The 26,213-nt window shown below is 39.7% G+C and overlaps 1 protein-coding gene across 2 annotated transcripts; it reads left to right on the forward strand.

Moving 5' to 3' along the window:
- Positions 1-3,282: 3,282 nt before the first annotated feature.
- Positions 3,283-23,806, forward strand: map3k14a (mitogen-activated protein kinase kinase kinase 14a). Of its 2 annotated transcripts, none has more exons than XM_060891998.1 (16): positions 3,283-3,377; positions 14,495-14,766; positions 14,851-14,890; positions 14,990-15,188; positions 15,626-16,003; positions 16,821-16,955; positions 17,149-17,278; positions 17,442-17,570; positions 19,485-19,583; positions 19,671-19,828; positions 19,958-20,108; positions 20,838-21,185; positions 21,274-21,383; positions 22,536-22,674; positions 22,793-22,893; positions 22,983-23,806. In XM_060891998.1, the coding sequence occupies exons 2-16, from the start codon at positions 14,505-14,507 to the stop codon at positions 23,181-23,183; spliced, it is 2,580 nt and encodes an 859-aa protein (XP_060747981.1). In that variant the 5' UTR covers positions 3,283-3,377; positions 14,495-14,504; the 3' UTR covers positions 23,184-23,806. The 2 variants fall into 2 exon arrangements, with proteins under 2 accessions (XP_060747981.1, XP_060747980.1); XM_060891997.1 differs by lacking the exon at positions 3,283-3,377 and adding an exon at positions 11,508-11,613.
- Positions 23,807-26,213: the final 2,407 nt, after the last annotated feature.

Consider the following 26,213-nt stretch of genomic DNA (forward strand, 5'->3'; position numbering starts at 1 on the left):
ATTGTCTTTCATATCTAATAATGTAATTTGAACCAAGGAAAATATAAATATAAACATTTAACGTCCATCAAATAATAAATCCATATTGATGTGGCCTGTGGATTTATGTCATATATATATATATATATATATATATATATATATATATATATGTATATGTATATATATATATATATATATATATATATATATATATATATATATATATATATATATATATATACGTGTATAATGTGTATATATATATACGTGTATATATATATGTGTGTGTGTGTGTGTGTGTGTGTGTGTGTGTGTATATATATATATATATATATATATATATATATATATATATATATATATATATATGTGTGTGTGTGTGTGTGTGTGTGTGTGTGTATATAGGGATTATTTTCTGATTATCTGTTTTTTCACATAATCAGCAGTGACAGTTTAGTTGACAGCTGAATGTGGCCATGCCACGTACTTCATGTGAGATAACAGTTGTTTTTCTACATGCTTTCCATCACTCTGGTGAAGGTTACACTTCCTCTTATCTGGTTATTCTTTATCTTCTCCAGAACCCTTTAGCACTCAGAAGCTGTAACTTTCTCTCTGTTCCTGTCCTGTCCGGAAGGCATACTCATGTGTGAACATGGTGATGAGGTTGAACTCCTCTGAGGTCATTATCACAATGTCAAAATGTCTCCTTTCTTTATTTCTGCTTAAAAAATATTTCACCATGACATAAGACCCAGCAGAGTTTACAGGTGACTTTGGGTGACAAAACACAGGGAGTTTTACATGAAAAGCAGACAAACTGTTTCCAATCTGCTCATCATGCTAGGTGCTAAATCTGCTTACATTGCACCCGAACCTAACCAACATGGTGTCTACCTTGGTAACAACAATGGCAAGTAAGAAATACAATAAAACCGTGAAAGCTTCCTTCTGCACTTCCTGTATTTTGCCAGCCATTCAGCAGGACATTGAAAAGAAAATATTAATATTCACCAGAAGGGGGCACAATGAATCCCTCATGAGGCCATATGTTCTGCTTTAAGCCCCCCTACCCTGTTCCAAGAATATTACTGTGTGATTTTGTAAGAAAGTGTTTGTATTTCAAACTTGTATTGTATTAATAATTGCTTACACTATTGTATCTATATCTCTACAGTAAACCCAAGTACAAAGTGTGCAGAAGTGGGAAATAACCATGAACAGACACCGTACATGACCTGCATATTAATCCTCAAAACCAACATCAGGTCTTTACATGCATTCAAGATTTATTTTGTAATAAGATTTTTAAGTTTTTTTAAGTTTAAACTTCTTTTATTGACACACTGGTTGATCTTCACTTTGGGTAACATTTCCCACATTACCCACAATGCTGGCTGACTTCTTGCTGAAAGCGGTGCCATAGTGCGAATAATATTGTATTAGACAAAAACGATTCGAGGAGTTAATAAAAAACTTTTAACTCGAAAATAAAATCTATTCTTAAACCTGACTTGAGTTAGTGATATCATGTCATGCATTTAAATAAGGTATACTGAATGTACTAGTACTTGTTTTAGACGAGTCAACATACAGAAATATTCACTGCTCTCACGATAGTTCACTGCTCTGAGTGTCAGGTAAATATACATTCCTCGTCATAGTTAGCTAGCTCACAATTTTCACTTGTACTTTGAGGTAACACACTGAGGTAAAATATGAAGTAATTCATACCTCCCACTGCTGAGGTAATCATAGAGAGTGGTGCGGAGGCACTTTAGTCGGTCCAGCTTTACATAGATCTCGTAATCTTGTAGTAAGTAAGTCTGCATTTCGGTTACCTCAGAAGTGTGAGGTCATAACTCATAATGAAGTCATTTTCTAAGCTATTTTGCGGGATTAGTCAACGTTATCAATTTAAATATCAAAAACAGTATGACTGCATATTTACTAATCTAACGTAAACACCTACATGTACACTTGTATATACAGAAAAACTCAATAAAAGGTAATAAGCATTACTTTCTTTACTGTTCGTTTACTTGGTGGAACTTGTGGTTGAGGAGAACATGCCAAGTTCCCAAGTTCCCAAGCAGGCATTCCAATTTATGGTGGAATTTTATTTGATTTTTCCTGGTCAGAGATCAGGAATTATGAATAACAACCACTAGTGGAATGCAGCATAATGTCCTACCATGAAGCCAGAGTGAACTTTTCAGGAAAATAAAGAAAATACAACACCAACCAACAAATTATCACCAGAATCACAAAGCACATCATTCACAATCTTCTTTGAACGAATGTTGTGCCAGTTAGCTGTATGGCCTGGTCTTTAATCAAGCAATCAGATCTGCGCTGAACTCAGAGTTTACGAGGACCCGTTAGTTCCTCAGGAGCTTTCGGTTGCCCTATTATAAACTGTTGTAGAAAGGACATTATTTACATTTACACTATTTCCTGTCCAGTGTCACCCAAATGATGATGGGTTCCCTTCTGAGCCTGGTTCCTCTGACGGTTTCTTCCTCATATCATCTCAGGGAGTTTTTCCTCACCGCCGTCGCCTCCGGCTTTCTCATTAGGGACAGGTGTAGATATATAGTATCATAAATAATAAAAGTTAATATTTTTTAAATGAATTCTAAACTTTCATTCATTTATTCATTTTCTACCGCTTGTCCAAACTATTCTCGGGTCACGGGGAGCCTGTGCCTATCTCAGGCGTCATTGGGCATCAAGGCAGGATACAACGTGGACGGAGTGCCAACGCATTGCAGGGCACACACACACTCATTCACTCATGCAATCACACACTACGGATAATTTTCCAGAGATGTCAATCAACCTACCATGCATGTTTTTGGACCGGGGGAGGAAACCGGAGTACCCGGAGGAAACCCCCGAGGCACGGGGAGAACATGCAAGCTCCACACACACAAGGCGGAGGTGGGAATCGAACCCCCAACCCTGGAGGTGTGAGGAGATCGTGCTAACCACAAAGCCACCATGCCCCCCCATTATTATTATTATTATTATTATTATTATTATTATTATTATTATCATCTATTTATTTTTTCTCTCTCTCTATCTTCTGTATTCATTTGAGACAATGGGAAATTATTAAAAGTTCTATACAAATAAATGGAATTGAATTTGAATGAATTGAATTGAATAATCATTCATTATTCATAATCATTTCAGTTGTATTTTGCACTATTTTGACATGTTATACTGGTTAAAATGCAAATTTGCAATCTGATCTTATTATTTGACTCTCCATCCCACCTCCCCTTATGGTTATAAGCTTCCTGCTGAACACATCTGGCAAACAGAGAAGTGAAGAATCCGCCCAAACCCACCAGTGTTTTTTATTTTACACTCAATTTATACCCAAACAGGTAAGTTCATCTTACTTTAACTACTCCGAATAGCTACAATGTGGCTCCGAAAGGTCGGTTTCGAATAAATTCCGCTCTAATTCGCTTTATTTGGTTTACATTTTGACACAATTCAGTTGCTGTGAAATGGCGGAGGAACAGACGGAAGTACTAGCGTTAAAGTTATAGATTTAAACTTGTAAACAACTTTACACGGTTTTTTATAGTAACATAACACATTTACATTTTCTCAAAAAATTATATATATATATATAAATATCTAAAAAAAAAACCCAACGTTTAATATTTTTAACGTTTTTTTTTTTAACTGGCTCTATTTTTTTCCAGGAAGCCATTCGTAAAACCGTTTCCGTTTGCATGGTCGCTGGGTTTATATACAAATCTGTGCTTTTCTTGCGTTCATTTTGCTTGAATAACATTTTAAACTAAGACGTAAAACTAGTTTTAATTTAAAACACGTCGTATTTGGACACGTTTTTTCATAACTTACAGTTAAATCCATTGTAATTAACCCTTATAATGAACCCTTGTATGTATAATGTGTATAATAAACAGGTTATTATTTACTTTATACGTTTGGATACGTTTTGACACGTTTTTTCATAACTTACAGTTAAATCCATTGTAATTAACCCTTATAATGAACCCTTGTATGTATAATGTGTATAATAAACATGTTATTATTTACTTTATATAAATTATAAAGGGGATATTTGGAGTTAGGAAAAGCAGGATTTTGCACACTATATAGTTCCTTTCTTTTATTATTTATTTATTTATTTATTTATTTTTCATTTATGCACTTTTAAACACTTTATATATACGTTATATGAATATGAAAATAGATGACAGTTAATAACTAATAAATTAATAGCGTTTACATTTTTTGAGCGTATAAATACTTTTGGGATGTTAGTACATGGGTCGCTTAGTTTATATACAAATCTGTGATTTTCTTGTGTTCATTTTGCTCGAATAACATTTTAAACAGTTAGAACTAGGACGTAAAACTAGTTATAATTTAAAACATGTCGTATTTGGACACGTTTTTTCATAACTTACAGTCAAATCCAGTGTAATTAACCCTTATAATGAACCCTTGTATGTATAATGTGTATAATAAACAGGTTATTATTTACTTTATATAATAATTTCATATTCTGTTTAGGGGATATTTGGAGTTAGGAAAAGCAGGATTTTGCACATTATATTGTTCCTTTTATTTATTTATTTATTTATTTTAAATTATGCACTTTTAAATATTTTATATAACCTAAGTTACATTAATATGAAAATAGATGACAACTAATAAATTAATAGCGGTTATATTTTTTGAGCATATAAATAGTTTTGGAATGATTTTACATTAGCAAATTTTCACAAGTGGACTGCAGTTTACATCAATTTATCCAAGGATCCTTAAGTCATCCGTTATTTGTTAACAGGACAATAAATGTGATATTTTAGTAATACACTATAATTCCATACAGCTAACTGGAAATATTTGGATTTTCCAAAGTCATACCAAAAGATACACAAACTCAAATTTTGAGGTCTGCATCAGGATAATGTGAGCAAAATATTTAAAACAATGCTTTCTGAGATATAATGTTAAAAGTTACATAAATGAATGTGAAGTTACTGGGATAAATGATAGAAAATGCAGTATGAGACCCCGGTCATTTCCTAAACGGTCAAAGAAATTCTGTCAGGATGGCAGGACGGAAGAAATTGCATCATAATAAACATCATGACAATAAAAACAACAATAAAAATGTTCACATACACGTCTCAATCAATAATAAAATGCTTCTGCGTACATTCTGATCAATGTTTGTTTGCCACGTTGCACACTGACAAACACGCCTGGTACAAGAAAATTGTTGTGGTTTTACAAAGTTCATCAATAAATATAGTTGAATAGATTTAAACACTCAGCTAGCACGACTAAGCTAGCTCCATGCATACATGTAAAAGTGTATGTCTTTGACTTTGGACAGTTTTAGTCTCAACAAAAACAATTCATTTGTATAGAAACGATATTAAAGTAGATTTCCTGAAATGTATGAATCAAGCAGGATTGCAAGGTTGTCGAGTATAGATAACAACATCGAGCTCGGGTTGTACTTTGTATAGTCCATTGATTATGATGTTGAAAGAGAATTTCCCTCACGTTCTAGTGTCAGCAACCCGCCGTCACTTGTTCTCTTCCGCTAAAGATTTTATTGTGATATTATAGCTAGTGTGAAAACATCTGTTGCGTTCCTAATCACGTTAGCGTGTAGTCGATATATTCTAATTATATCAGTTTTTCAAATGATCAACCATTTTCTGGTGAGAGTTTCTTTTTATACTATTTACCGGTTACAAAGTGTAAGTATAGTAGCAAGTATAAAAATATACGTTGTCATATTTTGAAAAGTGCTACAGGCTAATAAGTAAGGAATACTCTTGGTGTGTGTTTTTATAGGAAATTAATCAACAGCAAGGTGGTGTGATGTGACCTGACTTGAAGCAGAGTCACAGATACCATCTCAAAAGTTGATTATTTCCCTATAACAGCATGTCCCAAAGTGTTTACTTCCCCTCATCCCACACCATTGCTGTTTTTTTCATTCGTTAAGCATGAATCATCATACAATTTCTTCGTGTATAGTTACAGTTAATGTTCGGCAGACGAGCTCCTGTTATTAATTATGCTAGAGCAGCACCAGTCTCTCTTTTCCTTCTTCTTTTTCTAGAAATTAATAAGACGAAACAAAGGCAGTTTTTTTCTTCCACTGAAATAGTGCAGGTTGATACTTGTGCGGTTTCTTACGAATTTGTATTATGAGAATTCTTCTTTTTTTTTTCTTTTTTTTTTTTTTTTTTTTTGCAAAATCTTTTTATTGCAAACAAAATCAAACAACAATACAGAATCCCAGTTTGGTTTTGCATGAAAAAGGAGTAAAGTAAAATAATTACAAGAATAACAATAATAAAAAGGAAGTAAAAAAGGAAAATCAGAAAACAAACCAGCCACCACCCGCCCACCCCTTTTTAATTATTGAGTACCAATAATTTTAATTTTACAAAAGAAAAGAAAACCTAATCCGGCAAAACCTGAAGGCCTATGAAATATGAGATAAACGGTTGCCATTTATGAAAAAACCTGGAGGTATTACCTCTTATCGTACATTTAATTTACTCAAGCCTAATAAAAAACGCTGTATCCTTTAGCCATTGTGAGTGAGATGGTGGGACTGAGGACTTCCACTGAAGAAGAAGGCCACGTCTGGCTATGAGAATTATTCTGTTACATCCTTCCGAGTCAGAACATGCCAGTATATATGATAGTGGTAAATGAATGCGAAATATGAATGGAGCCCGTGTTGCGACGGGTACGCTCGTAGTCCGCATAGCAAACTGGATATAGCTTTGTATCCAGGATATATTTTTAGCTGCTCAGAGCAAACAGGTGTCGTCGTGTATAGTCGTGTTTAGTCGAGGTTGCCACAGCAGCTGGAAAATCTCAGCACCGAGAGGTTCAGCATCGAGTGTCCGGCGGAAACATTTCTGAAAAACGAGGACTCGAGTGTAAATCCTGTTTCTTTGCAAACATACACTAGTTAAAGCATAAATCAATTCACTGGAAGATGTTTAGTAGTACTCGTCCACTCAGGAATCGGCATAACACGAGAATTGCAATCCTCAAATGAAGATTTATTCACGAAGTGAAGCTGAAGAAGACTATTGATGACCATTTGTGTGTGCGGGTGCAGAATAATCATCATTATAACAATCGACTTGTTGTCAGATCCCGGACGTGAAGAACGAAAAGACGATCTAAAAAATATTTTGAATGTAACTCAAAATGGAAAATGCTTAATAAGAAAACATAGTGCTGGAATGAATGTGCTGTGATTCGGTCTGTAAAATATAAAGAAGGGAAAGTAAAATAGAATCGTTGCATTTTGAGGATTATTATTAAATACATTTTAGGTTTTGGTATTAGAAAATATGAATGGGAAAAATGTTCTGTCAGTACAGTGTTGCGGAATAAACCTTATAAACATCCACTGTATATATTTTTAGGTCTCCCATGAGAGGTGTGTATGATACAGTATAAAGACAGAGACACACTCATTCACCCTGTGTGGGTGGTAGCTAAATGTAGGGAATTTATTCAGTCTCCCAGAGGATTGTTGGTATAGGGGAAGTGGGGCTATAGGGGTATACAGAGGTCACCCGGTGCAGGTTGGAGCTGGTTTGGGGCTTTAGGTTCCTCTGGGCCTCAGATACAAAGCTCAGAGTGGGTCTTACTCAGGCCTTAAGCATCCTGTACATCTGTGGGGGCGTACATGAGTCATAGCCCTGTGTGTGTGTGTGTGTGTGTGTGTGTGTGTGTGTGTGTGTGTGTGTCATGCTTTCTGGTTCTGCATTTTCAATGTTTTTTTTTTTTTTTAGAGTTTGAATGCATGCCCAAGCCATTGCATTTTCTTGTCAATGCCATTATCCTCTCGCTGACTGTCTCCATGTGAAAAGCTCCTATTGAACCCATTATTCTAAAAACTTCTCATTGCTCACACACACACACCGTCCGCTCCCAGTTTCTTTTCGGTACACCCACCACCCACCCCCGGGTTATTACACACAATCCAGAGTGTAAACTTTCCTTCTTTCCTCTCCTCCCACTCCTGTACACTCCTTCCGTTAGGACATCAGGGCAGAGGAAACATCCGATTTCCATTAGGAGCAGCTCTACAGTCCGTCTTTCTCATGCATTCCGACATATCAAACACATTTTTTTCATCGATAGTCATGCGACGTGGACTTAAAAACAAATTTATTTTTTTTTTCCATCTGTTAATATATTAACTTGTACCAGAGTTTTACTGAATTCACAAATCTGATCGTATGTCGCTGTAGCATAAGTGATAAAAGGAACTAACTTATTCGTTTATTTTAAATGCTGACAATCTACAGCAGTAAGCATCACTTTAAACAGGATTTCCTCCCATTGTGTCCGTCAGCTTTGCGTTCGGCTCTTCGTCAGCGAACGTTTGAAGGAATTAGTGTTAAGTCTGTAACGAACTCAGAAACGACGTTAGGAGCTCTTGGTTGCGTAATTCTACTCGATTACAAACCGTTGTAGAAATGACAATATTTATAGCGACGTTATTTCTTGTCTCGAGTTTGGTTCCTGTCAAGGTTTCTTCCTCATATCATCTCAGGATGTTTTTCTCACCACATTCACATCGATCGTGATCATTATTGATAGATGTTAGAGACAAATAGTAACTTAATCTTAAACTTGATCATTTTTAGTCTGTTTCTATACATCCATAAAAGCTACTCTGAATTGAATTGAATTGATTTCACAGATAGATTTCCGTTTCAGATGATGTATTCCTCGATATTAGTCACTTACTTAAGAAAAAAACGGTGGTTTTAATGAGTGATAACTGATTAATTTCTTGAAATCTGATATAAAATTATATCATTATTATTCATTATTATGAGAACCCCAATAGAACATTGATGCCAAGTATAAATCTTTTCAAAAGTGGTGAGATGTGTATAAAACATGACACGACTGTGTGTGTGTGTGTGTGGTCATAAGGTAAATGTATAAAAAAAAAAGCCTTCTATTACACGCTTATGCGACAAATGATGAAACCTGAATCTAATTAACTGCTGTGAAGCGTTGACACATTTTTATTAGATTGGACAAACATTTGAGGAACGTTAACAATGCAATAGTTTCATCTTTGTTATGCAGAAAAAGGCTTTTGCAAACGTGTTCCATGCCCTTCGGTGGAACGCGTTTAATCAGGCTACAATCAATCCGAGACCACGCGTTGAATTCGTCTGTTTATGTAGACAAAAAAAAAACTTCGACTTTAATGCAAACGGACAATTTCTTTACAGGTGTTAGTAAGTTAATGCCTCTATTTAGTCTTTAGTGTAAACTTTTATTAAATGTGCAAATGTTTGGAAGCTGCTGCATACAGTAATTATAAGTATGGATTGTGCCATGAATGTTGTTAGGTCGCATTCTCTGCTGTTAGAGACCTGGTGCATATTTAGTTTTTAGTCATGCATGTTACTGAGCATGAGAAAGTTTGTATCCAGTGGTCAGTGTGGTTTGTACTTTCAGAGCATTAAAGATGCGAAGTCTGTTATTATGGCACAATACTGAGTGTGTGAATTGCTTCATGTTCAGCTCCCAAGTAGTTGCTCGCCAAACTGTCAGTGGTGCAAACTTTATTTACTTTGTGCTGAAAAATTTCAGTTATACCTAGAAAAATAGTTCTTGACAGCGAACCTGATGTTGTTGTCGCTTCTATACACCGAGTACGCTTTGGGTTTTTATGGACACAATACAGTAAACGAAAGCCTCGTCTTTGAGCGAACTCTCACTTCCTGAAACAGCTTCAGCAGAAAATAAGGATATGAGAAGCGACTCGCTTTGTTCGGTTTTTGGAAAACGTTCACAGTTTAATTCGACGCAGTCGAGGTTCAGTTTGCATCACAGTTCAGATTCTGATGCTGTCACGTCAAAGCCAACACCCAGATGTTTTCCTCCAAGCTTTATTTTATATCAGAACCAAAACAGGACTGTCATTTCAGACTTGTGGTCTAACGCCTATTATAGTTCATTAATAAATCATCATGACTGTAAACCGAAAAAAAAAAAAAAAGAAAGAAAGAAAAGAAAAAAAACATGGCTGGTCATAATGAATTGCTTGGAAGTGGAAGTTTCACCAAAGCAAGTTGAGTTTTTCAACTGTAATTTTTTTTGCCATGTTGTCGTGTTAGGGGGAAAAACAATGCTGCCTAAATTGATTAAATGATATTGGTTCATACTGTAAATTCCTCCATGTTGTGTTTTGTTTGTGAGGAAACGCAGAAGAAGAGGAAATGTTTTCTGCTGTGTGTTGGGCTTCTCAGATGTTTTTCGAATCATTACAAACAATACAAGTGGTCGAATCGTGAGCATTAGGATGTTTAAAGCAAAAAGATCAAGATAGTTTAAAGGCGGAAAACTTTTGCCCTCTGCCATACAGTATTTAACTCCTTTCAGAAACGTATTAAAGGTTCCTGACCCAACACCGATAGGCAACATATTCTGCGGTCCTGACACTGCAGAGGAATTGAGGAAGCGGAAAGTAACGATCGTTCACTCGAGAGTGAATAATATGATCTCAGGAGGGTGGGGCATCGTAATAACTTCTCCCAGATCATAGTTCCTCAGATGGTAAATGTAGTGAATACAATAACAATGTTATAGAGCCTCCAGGATTTAGTGATCGATTGAGCATGCAGTCAGTTTTATTTGAGGTGCTAGAAGATAGAAGTGTTACCGTGATGGACGGAGAATAAAAGTTAAGTAAAAGACAGACTGGTAGAGAGCCAGGGAGAGAGAGAGAGAGAGAGAGAGAGAGAGAGAGAGAGAGAGAGAGAAAGAGAGAGAGAGAGAGAAAGAGGGAGAAAGAAAGAAAGAAAGTAAAAGAAAGAGGGAGAGAGAAAGAAAGAGAGAGATAGAGAAAGAAAGAAAGAGAGAGAGAAGTGAGAGAGAAAGAAAGAGAGAGAGAAAGAAAGAGAGAGAGAGAAAGAAAGAAAGAGAGAGATAGAGAAAGAAAGAGAGAGAGAGAAAGAAAGAGAGAGAGAGAGAAGTGAGAGAGCGAGAGAGAGAGAGAGAAGTGAGAGAGAGAAAGACAGAGAGAGAAAGAAAGAGAGAGAGAAAGAGCGAAAGACAGAAGTGAGAGAGAGAGAGAGAAAGAAAGAAAGAAAGAAAGAAAGAGAGAGAGAGAGAGAGAGAAAGAAAGAAAGAGAGAGAAAGAAAGAGAGAGAGAGCTTTTTGAAAGGTCACACTTCAGTCTTCTTAAAAGGGAAGAGGAGAGAGAGAGAGAGAGAAAGAGAGAGAGAGAGAGGAGGGGTGAGAGAAAAGAGAAGCCGGATGGATTTCTTGTAAATCACCATACCTCTGGTCCAATGAGATTGCGTCTTGATTCTGGCATCAGAGGTACACAGAGAGAGAGAGAGAGAGAGAGAGAGAGAGAGAGAGAGAGAGAGAGATAGAAAGAGAGAGAGAGGGAGGAGCTGAACGAACAGGACGTTGTGTGTGTACTCAAAAAAAAAAAAAAAAGTCGGTCGCGAGCATAGAAAGCATACGATCATCCTCATGAACCTGAAACGATTAAAGAAGGAAGAAGCTACTAGGAATGAACGATTCTTCGCCGTCACATAGCTGGTATTGTTTTCATCTGTTCTTTTCTGTCGTTTTGTTGTTTTTTTTCTTTCTTTCCAGAACATATTTTTCTAAATTCACATGCAAGTTTGCTTCTTACTGTATATTCATTATATTGCATAAATAAGCTGTTTGTCATTTTCCCGGTGTGTGATTCTTATGTGCGGTGTAGAGTATTTAGCGTTAGGGTGTTAAGTGAGTGTAAGTGTTAATGTATACAAAAAAGAGCATGTGTTGTTTTGAGAGTGACTTTAGGACGAGGAAGTCGAGCAGAATAACATGCAGCTCAACCGGAGCTACACCGAAGCATGATTATTGAGATAAGACGGAAATCGAGCAGGACGACAGGTTTTTACACTTATTTAGTGACGCAGGGATGCACGCACGTCGTCAGCGTGTCATGCACACGGCTTCAAATGGGTTAAGTGGGTCTGTATATACACATATTAGGTTGTTCCACGATCACCCACACGTTCATCCTTCTATCACTGTTTTATCACACGGTGATCTGTCACTCCCACTTTCAAAGGTCGGTTCTTGTACAATTAGCACATGACCTAACATGCACCCTAGGTATTGTTTGGTCCCTGTTGCATAATGCTGTGATGTTTATTCAACAGTGTAAATAATAATAATAATAATAATAATAATAATAATAATAATAAAAAGGTGGCTGCCAGGCTTCCGAGTAGATGTTGCCTGATGTTTGATGATGTCATCTCCCGCCTTATTAAGAGAGTTTAAAATGGAGAAGTCTGACTTCTGAAGATAGAGAGCGTTTGGTAAGATCGCATTCTTCCGTTTGTGTCGGCTTCGGAACGAGGCCTGCTTTCTTTTATCTTGAGAGAGAGAGAGAGAGAGAGAGAGAGAGAGAGAGAGAGAAGTCAAGTGAGGACACACTGATGCAACATGCTGTAACCATTGTAACCTTGACACACAGCTCTCTTACTGTAAATCTTAACAATAACTTTAATAATAAATGTTTTTTTTTTTCTAGCTTGTGCAGTGAATATATAAAGTCAAGTTGTGGAAAAGTATAATAAAAAAAAAAACAAAACGAAAGTTTTATTGTCGCTGTTTGTTTTCTCAAAGCTTTAAATCAGGAATTGGGGTTCGTTGTTATTGTGATGTGGTAGAAACTCGTTTTTGTGAAACTTTTGTGAGTTCATAAATGATATATATGGCTTAGTGGTTAGCACGTTCGCCTCACACCTCCAGGGTTGGGGTTCGATTCCTGCCTCTGCCTTGTGTGTGTGGAGTTTTCATGTTTCCTCCGGGTACTCCGGTTTCCTCCCCCGGTCCAAAGACATGCATGGTAGGTTGATTGGCATCTCTGGAAAATTGTCCGTAGTGTGTGATTGCGTGAGTGAATGAGTGTGTGTGTGTGTGCCCTGCGACGGGTTCCTGGGTGGGGTGTATCCTGCCTTGATGCCCGATGACGCCTGAGATAGGCACAGGCTCCCCGTGACCCGAGGTAGTTCGGATAAGCGGTAGAAAATGAATAAATATATATTCTTTCAGTTTTCTTCAAAAATCGAACGCTTTCCATTCACGTAAGCTTTCCGATAATAAGAATAAATAGTGCGACGGTTTGAAAAATGCTCCTGTAATTAGGTTGAGACGCACAAACAGAAACAAAAAGACAAGGTTCCTGAGGTTGCCTATCGTTGATCTGAGAATACTACAGCTAAACGTGGACAGGAGCCAAGAGGGCAGAATTGGCCGTGCTGTCAGGGTGGGATGGGGTGGCATTCTCTATTCCCTGTCCATCACAGCGACAACAACCGGTTGTGGGTGTGTGTGAGCTCAAGTATGTAGCAGAGGGTAGATAGCACTTTCTTCCCTGTGTGTTGCTTTGCTCTGTGACGCTGGATTCACGTGTCTTCGAGAAAGCACATGTTTGCCCCACCCTCCATGGTTCGACGTTAACCCTACGGGGCAGGAATTGGCTTGAAAATAATGAGGAAAAAGATTAAACAAATTTTAATGAAAAATGAAATGAAAAATTTTTTTCATTTTCCGTACAAACGAAATATATTTTATGTTTTTTTTTTTTTTTTTTTTTTTTTTTTTTTTTTTTTTTTGCAGATTGTCTACACAAATAAATGAATTTCAATAAAAAAAATGCCATAAAAACATTTTTTATAAATACAAACATACATACAAACACTTTTTTTTTAATGTAAGAATTTTAACATCAATCCATCTTTCACCAGTCAGACGTTCGCTGATAAAAAAACTGTTAGCATGTGATAGCGCAGAATAGATTACTGATATCATAAATTATAACAATAATAATCATTTATCTGTATTTCCCATTGCGTATTTGTTAGTTTAGATGGAAAGGGTATAATTTATCCAGATGGAAGGTCCTGTTTCAGTTGTCAATGATTAAAAGATTTACTGGAGTCCAGTCATTGTTTAAGCAGAGTTGGCACACCGGTACTTCATGTCCGGCTCATATCTTATTTCGATCTTAAGATCTCGTTATAAACCTGCCTCTCTGTTTTTTTTCCCCCTCTGTTACATGCGGGCAGTCACTTCCGCATCAACTTCAATGTCATCCTTCGAGAATGCTTTAACTGAGATAAAGTTCTTAAAAACTGTGATCGGGTTTCCTTCTCACCAGATGGCACAAACGTCCTCGTGAGGCTCTGAAAGAACAGAGTAGCTTTTGTCCCCGAGAGCCAGAATGCCGTCGGAGGTCCAAAGTTCACAAGAGATTCGCAAATCCGCTGGTCGTTGAAGTCGAAACACGTTTTTATGTTAACGTTACCTCTCGTGTCTGAAAGAAAATACTTAGCCGTGTAAGTCACCGTGACGAGCAGCGGTTAAAGAAGGCCAGGTGTAAAAGCGGATCGATTGTGTTTTGTTTTACTTCCAGGATCTGAAAGATGGCGGTGGCACAGAGGATCTTTAACTCCACCCAGCCGTTCTACATGTCCACAAACCAGCCTAAACTCAAGGTCTTCAGCAGCCTCGCTTCCAGCCCCGAGCTACCGTTGCCTGTCGCCTCTGCGAAGGACGATAAACCGACGATAAATCTGATGGATTATTCCAACTTCCTTTTGAAGGTCATCTCTCATGGAACAGCCAAGCATTTAGGCACAGGACCTCTGATCAGCGAGAAACATTCCATCATCGCCCAGGCAGAGTGTAAGTACTTCAATCTACCGAAGAGCTTGGAGTAAGAAACACAAAATTCTGACCCGTGATCAACTTTATCTTCTCGCTCTACAGGTGAATCTCAAGACTCACAGGAATTCTGTCCCAACAGCAGGTAAAGACCTGACCTACGACTGAAAGACCAACACTGCACTGTAACCCAAAAACACACACTGTTTGTTTTAACAGTCGGTTTATTTTTATTTCTTTCTAGACATAAAAACACCTACAGCAACCTCAGGGCAGCCCTGTCCTTACCCCAAGGCTCGGTTTCTCATCGGAAGCCCAGGAAAAAGCGACGAAAGAGACAGCGGAGGAGAGTTTCCCAAAGGGAGGGACAACAGAGGGACGGAGGGAGCGAGAGAGAGAGAGACAGAAGAGTTAATAGAGTGCCACAACAGGACAGCGGAGAGGTGAGATGGACTCAAGGGTATATAAAGCGCTCAGGGGTAAATAGATTCTTAATTAGGGGAGGAGACAGACAAGGGTTTAAACCATCAATATGACTAATGACTAATTCATTGCCATGGCAACAGGAAACACTGAGCAGGTCAAGAAAGTGGAGAGAAAAATGAAACGGATGTAAACACATACGGAAGGTTCCCATGGGTCCAGATAATGTGTAATTGTCTATAGATGTAGTGCGATAGAGTGACTGCTTTTGAGTCAGGTATGAACCGAAGATGATGAACTGCCTACTGATGAAGGGATAGCACGATACTGTCAGTGTTAGTACTGTCAGTGAGAGTAATTCAGTATAGTATAGGATACTAATATATAGAATATATATTTGAAACTCAGTTTGTTACCTAATCACTGAACACTGGGTCCATGTGTGTTATTCTTCCAGCTTGAATGTAGCTACATCAGCACAGAAAGCCTGTCTGTGCAGGAGACAGCGGAGTCATCCTGCTCCCTTCACCCGGGCCTCATTTCCACTCAGCTATCTAACCAACCATGGGAGTGCCTTTTCGCTCCTCCGCATGACCCGCCGTCCTATAGCCAGGAGAGCGAGCGCTCGCTAGACCCCGATTCGCCGTTCATCAGCGAAGCCGAATGCAGACTCGCGCTAGCAGGCCTCAGGAACAACGTCTCACAGGCCGAGTGTTCGTTCGCCCCGGCGTTCGCCAGACAGTTGGTCCGGGACCTGAACGCCAGAGAAGAAAAAGAGGACAGAGAGGAGGAGCTGGAAGAGAGCGACACAAACGAAGGGATTCTCTTTAAAGAGGTACATTTAAAAAAAAAAGTCTTGCGTGACTGTCAAGTGATACATGATGTTTCATACCGAGAACGAGCAGCCAACGTCGACGCATTGTGAACACAAATACGGACGCAGCCTCTGACACAAATACACACTTGACTGCACAGTTAAATAGCACTTTGTCAAATCGGAGCCATGAAAAAAAAATGAGTCACATACAGTAGTCATACTACTACATACAAGAGAGAGTGAAACACACATCGATAAAAACATCAGGCTCGAACGCTTGCATGTTTGTTCAGCGGTTTCCTGTTTTTCAGAGCTGAGAAGTTTCATGTTTATCTCAGTAGCCTAGTTCTGCTTACGGGAGTTTCCTCACATGCACCCCAGAAAACACATGAACATTTATAGAATGCGTGCACCCTGTCCGCATGGGTAGAACACACCGATACGCAGCAAGATGTGTCGGTATGTATCGGGCTAAGAAAGAAGTTCATTGAAGAAAAAAATACACTAACATTAAGTAAATTAAAAAAAAAATAATAATAAAAAAAAAAAACAGATGATTTCCAACAAACCTGAATGTCAAAAAAATGCTCGTATGTTTGATTCTTTCAAGTAATTCAAGCAAAAAAAAAAAAAATCACAGCCTGCAGGAAGTCGTTTTCCTCTGGAAAGATTGGACAAAACAAACTATTCACTACATATAAAAAATAAAAATACGTAAATAAAAAAACAGTAAGAATGTAAATAAACTTTGTCTCCTATGGTTTATTTCCATAAATAAGACCTTTTTTCTCATGTGTTTCTTTGTGTGTGTGTGTGTGTGTGTGTGTGTGTGTAGGAGCTACAGCCACAGGACTATGAATATCGAGAGGGAAGGGATTACGAGCTCTGTGATTTACTAAAGCAAGGATCGTTCGGAGAGGTCTACAGCATCAGGGACAAATCTAGCGGCTTTGTGTGTGCTGCCAAAAAGGTACGACTGAATGCTGTGTGCCGGTGTGTAACTGCGCTGTAGGTCATGTTTGTGTGTCCTTACCTTCCTCTCTCTTTCTATGCTCGCGACCGTGTCTTTTTTTTTTTTTGAGTACACACACAACGTCCTTCTCGTTCAGCTCCTCCCTCTCTTTCTCCTGCTCTCTCTATCTCTCTCTCTCTCATGTTCTTAGGTGCCGTTAGAACGTTTCAGAAGTGAGGAGGTGGGCTCGTGGAGTGCCCTACAGTCTCCTCACGTGGTGGAATTGTTCGGATTTGTCCGAGAGGGTCGGTCCGTCATCCTGTTCATGGATCTCAAACCAGGTAAAGATTATCCTTAACCCTTCCTCTAATGTATTGTACCTTTCTAAACAAATTGAGTCATGTTAAATCACTTAGGATGGTCCTTTGTGTCAAACTTCTACATTCTTCTGACTCTCCTCTTTTCTCCATCTTCTCTCCTCCTTCATTCCTCCTCCGCATCTAGGCACTCTGGGGCAATCGTTGGCAGAAAGGGGTCGCTTGCACGAGGATCTCTCGCTGCACTACATGCACCAGGTCCTGGGGGCACTAGAGCACCTACACAAGCGGCGCATCCTTCACCTGGATGTCAAAGGTACTGTACAAGCTCAAATACAAAGCGTGACGAGCCGAGCTCATGTCATATCGAACCTGTACGCAAGACGTTTTCCAATAGCAGCACACGTATTTTATTATGCTTTTATTTTATTAGTTAAATGTTTGTTTACAGCTACACTTAATGTCTGGGAATGTCCACAAGACAAGTTCCTGTTATTGCTTAAGTTATAGCAGATATAAACAGCCATTGCATCACCGGCTTCTCTTTATTCCTTATACAGAATGATGACGGCTTCTACGAAATCCTAAACAGAAAACTTACAACACTTAGAGCAAACGTCATCCTGTCGCAGATTATCCGCTTTTATTTTCTATCCGTTTCGTGCGGCTTCTCCGAGCCGTCGCTCGAAGCCCCTGCGAACGAATTCAAGCAACTTCGACAGTGACGTGGTGTCAATTTGGATATTGACTCATTTTGCATTATTTATCACCAGCTTCGGAACATCTGAGTGTGTGAAATGGCTGCTTTTGTCTCGAAGCCATAAGAGCTTCCGCTTCGAAACAGAGGAACTGAGTCATATGTTCAACAGATCATGAAGCGAAAAGGTGCGCGTAATGCCGGACACTCGAAAAAACCGTCACAGATGCCGTGGGAGATAAGAGTAACAGTCTGATATCGCCTTGTTGGTTAACGTCTTAATACTAGATATGATCCGAATTCCAGCCAGCGATGATTTATGTTAAAAATGTCACTGCATTGTTGTATAGAGCTATATATAGAAATTCTGATTTAATCTTGACGAACGTTGTTTTCGGAGGGCTCGTGAGGACAAGGTAACACAGGCGACGAAGGTTATTACTTGAGCTGTTTTTTTCGGTAGCTTGAGTTGGTTTTTGTTTTGTTTTGTAAAATGGCTTTTCGATGGAATCGGGTGTGGCACTGAATCGTAGCACCTGTGGTGAGAAAGAGGGCAGTCTGGTGTGTGTGTGTGTGTGTGTGTGTTGAAAAAAAAGGAGGGGGTGAGAGAGAAAGAGAGAGAGAGAGAGAGAGAGAGAGAGAGAGAGAGAGAGTGAGACCAAAGCTGGGAATTTCCCAGAGTGAGTCATGAAAACTGCAGAGGGGAGGGGGATGTGGTGATATCGACATTCACAGGAAACCGAACATAGAGACATAGAGAAGAGCCATCTGAAATGAAAAATAAATAAATAAATTTAAAAAAAAAAAGTGTGATACTCTAAATCTATAATATGAACATTTCAGTCTTTGACCCACATTTGAGAGAATTTGGAGAAACGTTTTAGTTAGCCAGGAAACCCGCTCTGCTTCGTCTCCTACAGCGCCACCTGGTGTCACAGTAAGATGGAAGGAGATCTTGTTTGTGTGGCCCATCAGATTTAAACAGCAGTCCGGTCACGACACGGAAACCGAAAGCACTTTTTTTTTTTTTTTTTCTTCTTCACACGTCTTCCTGGAACAAACCACTGACTGTGCAAACCACCTGATTTCTGGGAAGAGTTTTTTTGTTGCCTGGCAGTCTGCTTTATTACCACAACGTAATCCTGCAAGTCTTTAATTAACTCGCCGATACATGCTGCCGCTCTGGTCGGTGACCTCCGTGCACACGAAACAGCTTTAAAAACGCATCTTAGTTCATTCATTTCTTTGGTAAATTTCTGCACGAGTCATCAGCATCCTCGATTAAGGATCCCTAACCGTTTTTTTAATCAAACCATCCATCTATCCCCGACTCCATTTTTTTTTTTAACATCGTCCGGGTTCGAATACGTGTTGTTTTGAAACGCCTGCATTTTCACAATTTAATCAAAGCTCCGATGAATAAAAGTCAAAATTAAATCGTATGTTTTGTCCCTCTCCAAAATTCCATTTTACATCGTTTGGATGATGGGAAAGTTTCCTTTTTTAAAATCTGTCCCTTATCTGTCGTTTCAGCGGATAACGTGTTGCTGTCTGAAGACGGGAAAAACACGTTCCTGTGTGACTTCGGCGAGTCAGAGCGACTAGACCTGAACGGATTCAGTCCGTTTCAAGGTAAACACTTTAAAAACATTACAAACATTATGTTAAAACCATGTTGAAGATCAGATGAGCAAGCTTTTTGTGCACGCGTGTGTATAGCTCTGAAGGGGACAGAGACTCACATGGCTCCTGAGGTGGCACGTGGAGAGAAGCGCTGTGCCAAGGCGGATATATGGAGCAGCTGCTGCATGCTACTGCACATGCTCAACGGCTGCCAGCCATGGACGCGCTACTACTCTCGCCCTCTCTACCTCAAAGTAAGTGTTTCATTTGTTCCATAATAAAAGTAAGCGGTTTTCCCTTTAGTTCAACGAATCGGCGAGAAAACACACGTTCGTATTCAGTCCTCATGGCTCTCGCTGATTGTGTTATCCGTGTCGTCGCAGATAGCCGAAGAGCCGCCGCCCCTGAGAGAGATACCTCCTGACTGCAGCCCGCATACTGCTGATGTCATCAAACTGGGACTGCATGGAGACCCGAGCCGAAGAGCCTCAGCCAAGGATCTTAGAGTTCAAACAGCGAAAGCACTTAAACAACGTAAGCTTATGCGTATTCACACTTTCTACTCATCTACACATCTACTACAGATTATACGTATTATTATGTTGTTGTTGTTTTTTTTACGCACGCATAAATTCACATCTTAATCAGGAGTAGTAAATAAAAAAAACACACTGGATGATTATTTTACCTAAACTGCACACCCCTTGTTGAATGAATCCCACCCATATCGGACAGTATGACCTTATGTTCACGCTAGCATACGACAGGTCTTCGTTTATGTTTTGTATTTGTTTTTTTTCCTATATCCAACGCTTTGAATAATTCCTCTGAACAATTCTATGGTATCATTAGATATCATCGCAAATTAAGTGTGTATAGCGAAAATACAAACCAGCTTGGAAGGAATCAGCAGAAATCACTGACGCAGTACATTTACAGCATTTAGCAGTTGCCCTTATCTGGAGCAACTTACATTATCTCATTTTTGTACAAATGAGTGTTAAGGGCCTTGCTCAGGGGCCTAACAGTGACAGCTTGGTGGACCTGGGATCAAACTCACAACCTTCTGATTGGTAGCACCTTAACACCTTAACCGCTAGGCTACCACATGCCGTATAGCGATAGCAAACTTTGCTAAACTAGCAACGAATTTAGCACAAAGCATAACACATAACCTGCAGATTAAACAACCGATTTGTGCGCTAGTTACTAGTTCATTTTTACTGACTGTGTATGTGTGTTTGTGTTTGTGTGTGTCTGCAGTGGGAGGTCTTCAGAGCCCAGCAAGGGGAGGAGCTTATCAAGAGCCAATTAGGAAGCCAGAAAGGTGTGTGCCCAGCCCCTTCTCCAATAGCTCTGTGCAGCAGTGGATGGGCCCAGGGCAGGAGCAGAGAGAGCGGGCTGGACCGAGGGCCGAGCCGAGGGCCGAGCCGAGGTGCCGTAAACAACAAGTGGAAAAACAGGATGACGTGAAGGAGGAGAACGACAGGGATGAAAAGGTCGTGTCGAGAAAGGAGAGTTACCTCACTCCATCCTCGCCCGTCTACTTTCATTCTCCACCACCCGAATCCTACAAACCCACAGAGCAGGAGCTCCGCAAACTCGAGAGGGGTCAGTCTTCACTAAGCCCTAGTACCCTAATACACTCATTATTCAGTAATTATTAAAAATTAAACATGAGCTTTCTCGTATCCTGTAGAATTTTTCCTGAGCAGTCTTTCTCAGCCGCATTCGGTTGAGCTGCAGGAGCAACTTCTTTCTTGCCTGGGTAGTGACTGCCTTTCTAACAGAGAGCCAGGAGACAAAAAGGTAAACACACACACACACATACACATACACACACACACACGTATACATACACACACATAGACCGGAGCAGACCATGGCAGTGCGTGGTATGAGGAAAACCACTTTTTGTAGATTAGATTAATCAGAATTAGTTGAGATAACAGTAACAGTTGCAGTGCGGTTACAGAACTACTGCGTGTTATGGTGTTTCTGTCTGTTACCAGAAAACCGTAGGAGGTCTCATTTCTCATGAAATCTCTGAAATGAGCTCATCATTTCCTGAAGTACCATTTTTATTTTTTTTTTATTTTTATTTTTTGCATTAACTATTATTTGTTGTAAGGTTCAGATGCCGATTGCACGCCTCTAGTCAACAAACAGTCCGTACTCGCACTTCTGCATTCTCGGGCTGGAAAGTCCGCACTTCCTCAAACCGTAAATTTGTGTCTTCTGATAGATAGTTTTTTTTTATTCTCAACATTTTTGCATAAAGGTCTGTCTACGTACAGGTCGTCTACGCTGTAAACTAAAAGGGCGGTACGTTCTGTTCCGTTTCATTTAAGTCGAGTAGAATTGCTGTTGAATATATCGTAATATATATTCAACAAATCTCTTACGTTCATTACGGAATCCTTTATCAAAGCTTATAAAATGTGGCGTTTTAATGACCGTTTTTCGTGTCTGTTTAAACAAAAAAATAAAAAATTCGATTTTGGAAAGATATGAGAGGAAAATTTAGGATCCCATTTTTTTCTAAGTTGCTTGTGAAATTTCATGTGACACAAAAACGAAAAAGTTTTATCTTGTCGGATTTGTAAACAGCTGATATGGTTTGACGTGACGTGACGTGACGGATAAGTACGGTGACCCGTACTCAGAATTCGTTCTCTGTGTTTAACCCATCCAAAGTGCACACACAGCAGTGAACACACACACACCGTGAACACACACCCGGAGCAGTGGGCAGCCATTTATGCTGTGGCTCCCCGGGGCCCTCTATATTTAATTAAACAACCCTTGCTCAAGAGCACCTCAGTCGTGGTATTGCTGGCCCGAGACTCGAACCCACAACCTTAGGGTTAGGAATCAAACTCACTTCCCGACTTCCCGACTTGGTATCTTTTATCATTGAATTACTGTTTATTGTTGTGATTTATTATTCCCTTCTTTCAGGATTCTGGCCGATGGTCACTCGGCACCGGGGACGACCTCAGCTCGGGTGTGTTTTCCTACAACAGCCAATCAGATGGCCAGAGCTTCAGTATGGATTGGCTTGGTCCCGCCCACCAGCCCCCATCTCGCTGCTTTGAGGGTGAGTGATGAATCACTTGACCAGGTGTTAGATTTAGGTTTAGAGAAACGAATCTAGCACATCATGTCATACGCTTCAGTCGTACGTCGAGACGAGACGTTCTTTTCTGTCCGTGCAGGAGTGGACGTTTGTATCAGGGACTTCAACGGGCGATGCCTCCGTATCCGTGAAACCCCCCGTGCGAAAGTGGGTCACATCGCCATAGGAATCAGTGAGCAGGTAAGGAGACGGTGTGTACAAAGGAGTTCAGAACGACCGTATCGGAATATTCGTGTGTGTTGACACGTGTCCGCGTTCGTCCCTGACAGATCTCAGAGAGCGTGTTCAGTCTGCAGAGCGAGGACGGTTCTGTGGTGTCCCACGATAAGCAAGTACAGGAAGCCGGTCTCTTCCTGCGCTGTGTCCGCGCCCCTGATCCCTCTCACGTCCAACAGCAACGACAAGCTTCCTGCTGCTACATGCCATGGAGCTGGAGGATCAGGGACGGAAAGCTGGAGACCAGGAACTAATGTCTTTATTATCTTCTCTGCTGTCTGTCATTTACGCATTTCACTTTTTATATGATCTCGTCTTGCACTTAAACATTCCTCAACTTAGATCCTCTTATATTGCCTGTATTTTATGTTTACCTGCCAGCACGTTTGCGAATTTTTTAAGCGCCGCTTCCGATATGCCACGAACTTATTGATTTTAAATTCTTAGTGTGAACTGTGAGGTGGGATGTAGTAGCCTAATGGTTAAGGCGTTGGACTACTGATACTGAAGGTCATGAGTTCGACTCCCAGGTCCACCAAGCTGCCACTGCAGGGCCCCTGAGCAAGGCCCTTAACCCTCAATTGCTCAGGTGTATAAATTGAAATAAAATGTAAGTCGCTCTGGATAAGAGTGTCTGCTAAATGGGAGAAATGTAAACGTCTCAATGTTAAAATAACGGTTTTACTGATGTTTGTGTATTTTAGGAACTCATAGCCTCAAATTTCATTTCTGACAATCAATCAAAGTCAGTACATATGCTTTCATTTCTGATCAGACAAATCAGCACGCTTTATTTTTCATCGTATTATCTACAATGCAATATGTCTTCTTGCCTCATCATGTGTCAGTGCAGCAAATAAACCCTGTGATGCATCAATTTCTTTGTCATTGTTGTCTCGGGCCTCGCTGTCGGGAAAATATGAAGCGATTTGGTGGCAAACCAATGCTTTTTTTTTTTAATTTCATTCATTCATTCGTTCATTTTCTACCGTTTATCCGAACTACCTCGGGTCACGGGGAGCCTGTGCCTATCTCAGGCGTCATCGGGCATCAAGGCAGGATACACCCTGGACGGAGTGCCAACCCATCACAGGGCACACACACACACACACACTCTCATTCACTCACGCAATCACACACTACGGACAATTTTCCAGAGATGCCAATCAACCTACCATGCATGTCTTTGAACCGGGGGAGGAAACCGGAGTACCCGGAGGAAACCCCCGAGGCACGGGGAGAACATGCAAGCTCCACACACACAAGGCGGAGGCACGAATCGAACCCCCAACCCTGGAGGTGTGAGGCAAACGGCAAACCACTAAGCCACCGTGCGCCCTATTTAATTTCATGTAATCAGAAAATATTCCTTAGTGATCATGTTATTACGATGTCATAAGTCTTGATGAACACATACGATGGCTAGTAGTGTCACAATCTAATTAATTAATCTAGATAATGTTTCTAAACGAACACCTACAGCTTGAGCTTTTAATGCTTTAACGAACTCGGTAGCACCACAATGACGAATTAATGAAGCAATCTAAACTACAGTGTAGGCTGAGTAGCAGAAAACCACAAGCACAAAATCTGGGAAACTACATGGGTGCTGACTCAGATCAAGCCTGACTGAAAGCGTATATACAGACTATTCTTTTATACGTCTAAATATATATAAATATTCATACGTTACGGTTCTTTACCGGAAAAAAATAAATAAATCGACAGCTGATCCGTCTACCGTTTAAAGCGTGACTAATTTTAATACAGTGATTTATTAGGAAACTCTAAGATACTGCGAATACGACGCTTTGCGTAAGTATTCACACCCCACACGAACTTCTACACGTCTAAGACTATAAACATGTAGAAGTTCAGTATGTGGCGATAAGATACTGAGAACACGATGCTTTGCGTAACTATTGACACCCCACACGAACTTCTACATGTGTATAGTCTCAGAGCCTTGGATTGAAATTGACTCAATTGTGAATATATCTCAGGAATCCAATTCAATTTAAACTGGAATAAATGTTCAATATACAGTAGTTCGAAATATTATTTATATATAAAATAAATAAAAGGATGTGATTGCATAAGTATGTGCCCCCTTTACCTTGATACCTACAGCGCACCGCATTATAAGTAAGGAATAAAACACTGTGGTTTGCTGCTATTGAAAAACAATCTTGTTTACTGCTTATTTATCTATATCAAGTGTCAATGTTATATTTCTGACAGCTATTTATAAACTGTTACATGAGCAACTCGTTGTGCCTCAGAACGGCTGATCGCTTATCGCTTAGACAACAGCAGCTATAGCTAGTCGTTCCGACTCCAGCACTAATGTGACTGAAAACTTAAAAATATCAAACAACACTTAATGTTAGAAAACTACGACAATGCGGACTCCCATCCGAAAGGAATCTATCTTCAAAGTATCGCTGTTTTGCTCTGTTAAGTAACAGCATGATTTATTAACCTACGAGTACGTGGAGCGTCTGCCACATACGTCACTATACGCGAGTCGCTACTACAGAAACAATTCAGGAACTAGATTTGTAAAGTTCGTTGCGACAAACTTTGATGTTGGCTTTGACGATGCAAGTATTCGCAAAGGCCGGTGCGTTTTGGAGGCGAGTGGACATAAGGGTCAGTGTTACTTTTGGAAGCAAGTAGACAGAAAGCTTGGGAGCCAAAACATTTGGAGGTAAGTGGTACATTGGGCTGAGTGTTTTGATATGTCCATGTTGTGCTAATTTTTAACTTTCATGTGACATCACGTGACATAAACTTGAGGAAGTTCCCCTCATTGTTGTGAGTGTTCTGATATGTCACATGTCCATGTTGTAAAAAGTTTTTTGATTTTGCATATATTGGGGGCGGGGCTGAGGGACAACCGAAAGGCCAGTCGGTACACCAATTTAAAAGTTTGTTCAGAGTATCACCCTAAAGGAGCTGGCCGAGTTTGGTGTAGATAGTTCAAAAGCTTGCCGAGTTATAAACCTCCAAAGTTTATAATGGGAGTCTATGGGAAAAAAGGCCAATTTGAGACCCGGTACAGGAAGTACCGGTACTGATCGCTTATAAAAGTAATAGCACCAAACTTCAGACCAGGGTCTACAACATATCTGAATTTGGTGCATATGGCTCGAAAGCCCTAGGAGGAGTTACTCTTGATAAATTTTTGTCTAAGCTTAAATAGGAAAACAGAATGTTGGCTTCTACAAAGCGACATAATTAGAAGCAAACATTTGAAATGCTGTCCGAGGTCCTGCTACAGA

This window comes from Tachysurus vachellii, chromosome 18, assembly GCF_030014155.1.
Source record: "Tachysurus vachellii isolate PV-2020 chromosome 18, HZAU_Pvac_v1, whole genome shotgun sequence".
Classification (NCBI taxonomy): domain Eukaryota; kingdom Metazoa; phylum Chordata; class Actinopteri; order Siluriformes; family Bagridae; genus Tachysurus; species Tachysurus vachellii.